Raw genomic sequence first — 5,268 nt, 5'->3', positions numbered from 1 at the left:
AGTGACAATTCGAGTCGATAACAAGTCCGCTATCGCACTTACCAAGAACCTTGTTTTCCACGGACGAAGCAAGCACATTCATTGGCGTTATCATTTCCTAAGAGAATGTATCGAGAACGGTTTGGTTGCAGTTGAACATGTTCATGGAGTTGTGCAGAAAGCCGATATTCTCACAAAAGCACTTGAGAATAACCGGTTCAAGGAAATGAGAGCTCACGTTGGTGTGCAAGAAGTCATGAAGAAGAGTTTCAAGCTTATGGGGGAGAATGTTGGATAAGCTTGAGGAATAAGTTAAGCGAGCAATGGTTAAGGGTGATAAGGAAAGTATATATGAGAGATATTCAAATATACATATTGGAGTTATAGGAGATATCTAAATAAGTTATGTTTCCTAATTGTTTTTTGGAAAAGTGTCTTCGAGGTTTTATATATAGAGAGTTGCCAAGGTGTGGTAAACCTATGAATTTGCGAGAGAAAGACTGAGAGGCTTTGTTTTGAGAGATTTTCAAAGCTAATAAAAGAAGTGCTTTTATATCTTAATCTTGCTATAAAAATTCTAGAAATAATATTTGGTTCGACAAGATGAATAAAAAGTTCGAAACTCTTTTAAAACAAGACATATATAAGAAAAACCTTGTGTTAGAAAAAGTGTATCGTGAGGGTGCAATTATAGCATTACAAATATCTCTTCTACGTACGGCATAACATTTTTCATGACTGTTGTTTGTCATCGTATATTAAAAACATATGAGGAAAGATATAATTTACAACCACATGAAACAACAATAAGTGAACAGGCAAAAGCTTCTTGTTTCCAATATAATACTACTCCAGTTTCCAATAATACTACTCCAGTTTCCAAGCATGAAGAAAAAGGCAAAACTCGGGCGGCCAAGGGTTACTACTTTTGGTCGAATAATACCTGCTCCCAGCTGTACTTGTATCGCTCTCACCACCACCGTGAACACTCCCTTCCATGTCGCTATCTTCACCGTTCCCTGGTTTAAATATAAACATACCGTGGCCTGTCCCTGGCGTGCTGAATAACCAATCAGACACATCCCAAAACACTTGAACCGGTTGTTTATCGACCAGCACGGTCTGATTCCCTCTAAATTTCCATTGCAGATTTTTTACTTGTACCAACACAATCCCGTCTATGCTTATCCACATCTCTGGCTCTTTAGGACCCGAGGTCAAGCTTTCCACAATGATCTCGTGCTCTTTTTTCTTGTCGTAAAACTTAGCCCTGGTCGTAAAACACTTCTTGCTAAACACGTTTTCTTTCTTGTAGAACAAAGCAGCCTCTACCAAAGCGGGCCTCGAATTTGTTCTCTTGAAAGCCTTCTTCTTGTAATCACCCACCAACAAAACCACCTCTTCCTCCGAGACTAAAGCCACGTAGAAATCCGAACTCGGCTCGGGGCTACTCACGAATTTCGCAGATCTAAAATCCCAATACACCTCTACCGGGTTCCCTTCCACCTCGAACGACTTATAGCCTTTCTTGTTCCAAAAATGCCAAGGCTTGAGATCAACCTTGCAACAGTAATTCATATCACCTTCCACGCTAGTCACCATGACCATAAGCGAATGGTTCATGAGATTCTTGGACCACAATACCGTCACATTCCTCCAAAATCCAGATATATGTGCTTGGTAGATGCACGTCACGGTGCTTTGTGCTGTCTTATACGTTACAGGATCCTCTGTTATCTTCTCTGCGAATTGACTACTCCCCGTCGAATGTGATCTAAACGACATGATCGTTTCTCAAATTTTACACACAAAAGATAACAAATTTCTCGCGTAATTCGGTTTTACATATCAACCAAGTACCGGACTTCTCTCAAAGGCTTGTGAACGAAGCTCCTTGTTGCTTCTTCAGCAGATCCAAGAATGTGAGTAAGGAAACAAACGAACAATAGAGATCAGATTGAGAGTTAGATAGGTTTTGGGAGAATTTTCGGGAGATTTTGGATAGAGATAGATCTAGAGGGGAAAAAAAATAGATTAAGGAAGAAAGATTGGGAGAAGAAGAGAAACATCCATGTAAGAATGAGGATGACGCGTAAGGACATTGAAGGATGTTTCATCTTAACAAACAGAAATTGTTTGCAATATCCGTTTCTTCTTTCTATTTTTCGTTTCGGTAATAACCTATTATAACAAAATCCAATTGGTTTTCTTAAATGACAGATGTTTTTTAATTTTCTTAAAATACCAACACAATATGTGACTCTCTGTTTTTTCCTTTTTTTTTTTTTTGGGTGATGTTCTGTTAGTTAGTTGGTTCATGTTCTCAAGAATTTTATTAAATATACAGTACAAAGCATTTACGGGAAAAATAATAATTAGGACAAAGGGTTCTTTATTTCAATGTCATCTTGACGTAAAATGACATATAGTATATTTAGTACATTCTGAAAAATTCGAAAACATATTCATATCGATTTGATTTTTATCCTGATACATTTGTCACATATATATATATAACCGCATACTCTCAGTTGTTTAGATCTCATCTATACTACTGCAAATGATGTGCTCTTGTATTCATATATATGTGCTTAAGATTTGGTACAAATCATCAAGTGAAATTAAAAATATATATTTTGTATCTCTTTTAATTTTTTATTATCATATATATAAAAGTAGAGTTCTGATCTCTCTTTATTGGTCAATTTGATCTTTAATGTTTTAAAATATATTATTTATTTTTAATTAAACTTAAAATTCAATACATTTAATCATGTATATAAATTCACTATTTACTAATAAATTGTAACTGAAGTAACATAAATTGAGAATTGACTATTGTTTTTCTCCATTCATTTTCAATTAAATACACTATCAATTACAATTGTAACTCCTCTAATTAATTTATTATAAAAATATAACTTCTATCACTACAAATCCTATAAATAGCCATTCCCACATCTTCTTCCACCATATCTCAAATTCTAAATATTTTTTTGTTTTGTTTATGTTTTTGCATGGGTTGAAAACTCATTGTAAGTGTTTAATTATATATTTTTGTTGGATATACTTATATTGTTTTTTTAATTTTATTTATTTATTTTATGTATTACTCCATTTCTTCTTTGTTTTCTTATTATTACATATATATAATAAAAATTTGATGGCTACACAAAAAAAACTATCATGCAGATTCAAAAAATATTAATTTTGATCATTGCAAAATAAGATAATCAAGCTAAATAAATCATCTTTATTCTTTATCTAGATGTTTGATTATTTATTTAGATGTTTGATTATTTCTTACATATTTATTTTATTTGTAAAAGTATGCAATGTTTTAATGAAATAAACTATTGTAATATAATTATTAAATTAATTTTCTTTAATTCTTTCTTACCTCCAAAAAAATTGTAATACATGTTTTTAGTATACTCATCATTATATTTAGTTCTTGTGATCCAACATATAATTATATAAAGCTTTTGATTGCACTTCCTATGATTTTGTAGGGAATATATTTAATCGTTACATACAAAATAATTTGGATTTTAATTATTTAACTCTTTAGTTTCTGTATTAGTTTATATCATAGTAAATATTCATTTTTACACACATATATATATATATATATATAAGTAAGGTTTCTCGCTCTCCTTATTGGTCAATTTGCTCTTTAATGTTTTAAAATATAATATTTCTTTTTAGTTAAATTTAAAATTCAACACATTTAGTCATATACATAAATTCATACTTTAAATTCACTATTTACTACTAAATTGTAACTGAAATTACATAAATTGTGAATTGACTATTGTTTTCCTACATTCATTTTCAATTAAACACACTATCAATCATAACTGTAACCCCTCTAATTAAATAAATTTAGAAATATAACTTCTACCACTTCAAATTCTATAAGTAATCATTCCCACATCCTCCTCCACCATCTCTCAAATTCTAAATTTTTCTTTGTTTTTTTATGTTTTTGCATGGGTTGAAAACTCATTGTAAGTGTTTAGTTATATATTTGGTTGGATATATCTTATATTGTGTTTTCAATTATATTTCTTTGTTTTATGTATTGCTTCATTCCTTCTTTGTTTTCTTCATATTTTTAATTTTAAATTACATACGTATAATAAAAATTTGATGGCTATACAAAAAACCTTATCATGCAGATTCTAAACAATATTAATTTTGATCATTGCACAATAAGATAATAAAGCTAAAGAAATCATATTTATTCTTTATCTAGATGTTTGATTATTTCTTACATATTTTTTTTTTGTAAAAGTATGCAATGTTTTAATGAAATAAACTATTCCAATACAATTATTAAATTTATTTTCCTTAATTCTCTCTTACCTCCAAAATTTTTTAATACATTTTTTAGTATACTCATCATTATATTTAGTTCTTGTGATCCAACATATAATTATATAAAGATCATTATTATTTTTATCTAATTCAAGTTTTGTAATTTAATGATTTTTCTATATAAAATAAGATTTGATATTCCATTTCCAATCCAGTTGTACTACAAAGAGAAAATAATTAGAATTAAACCTAGCAATATAATTTAAATTAAGTAGAATATAAAAGAAATTATAGATAAAATTAATCTTTGGAATTTGTTTAAAGATTTTGACTGCCACTCATATGATTTTATTGGGTATGTATATAATTTATATAAAAAACTTAAATTGAATTTGGATTTTAGTTAATTTAACTCTTTAGTTTATGTATTAGTTTACATGAACAACTTAAACTGAATTTTTGAATATCATAGTAAATATTCATTTTTATTATGTACAATACACAGTATTTGTTTTAGCTTGAATGGTCAACAATACCAAACAAAACTAGGGACATTTCAAAAATATCCTTTTTACTATACTTTTTTACAAAAATACCATTGTTTGTTGTCCATTTTCAATAGTACTCTTTTTAATATAAAACATAACTAAATTTTAACCCTAAACTTCAAATACTAAACTCTACCCCCTCAAAATTATATCCTAAATATAAAATAGAGAATCCAAATCTGAAAAATAAAATTCAGAAGTTAATTTAACACATTATAATTGAGTGAAAGAGGGCAAAAATGAAAAAAAAATTGGTATTTTTGAGAAGGGATATCAACAAAATGGTATTTCTAACATTTTTCATAAATGGGCCTATTATGCAAGCTGAACAATAAAAAATAAATTATTCGAGAAATATGTAAATCCGTGCTTATGCACGGAAAATAATGTTTTGGTCTCTCCTTATTGGTTGATTTTCATT

At 29.3% G+C, this 5,268-nt stretch overlaps 1 protein-coding gene across 1 annotated transcript; it reads right to left on the bottom strand.

The window, feature by feature from the left end:
* On the bottom strand, positions 662–2,131 carry LOC104790300. The gene has a single exon (XM_010516025.1). The coding sequence runs from the start codon at positions 1,762–1,764 to the stop codon at positions 847–849; it is 918 nt and encodes a 305-aa protein (XP_010514327.1). The 5' UTR covers positions 1,765–2,131; the 3' UTR covers positions 662–846.

This window comes from Camelina sativa, chromosome 1 (assembly GCF_000633955.1).
Source record: "Camelina sativa cultivar DH55 chromosome 1, Cs, whole genome shotgun sequence".
Taxonomy (NCBI): Eukaryota; Viridiplantae; Streptophyta; class Magnoliopsida; order Brassicales; family Brassicaceae; genus Camelina; species Camelina sativa.
This window is presented reverse-complemented; position numbering and strand designations above follow the sequence as displayed.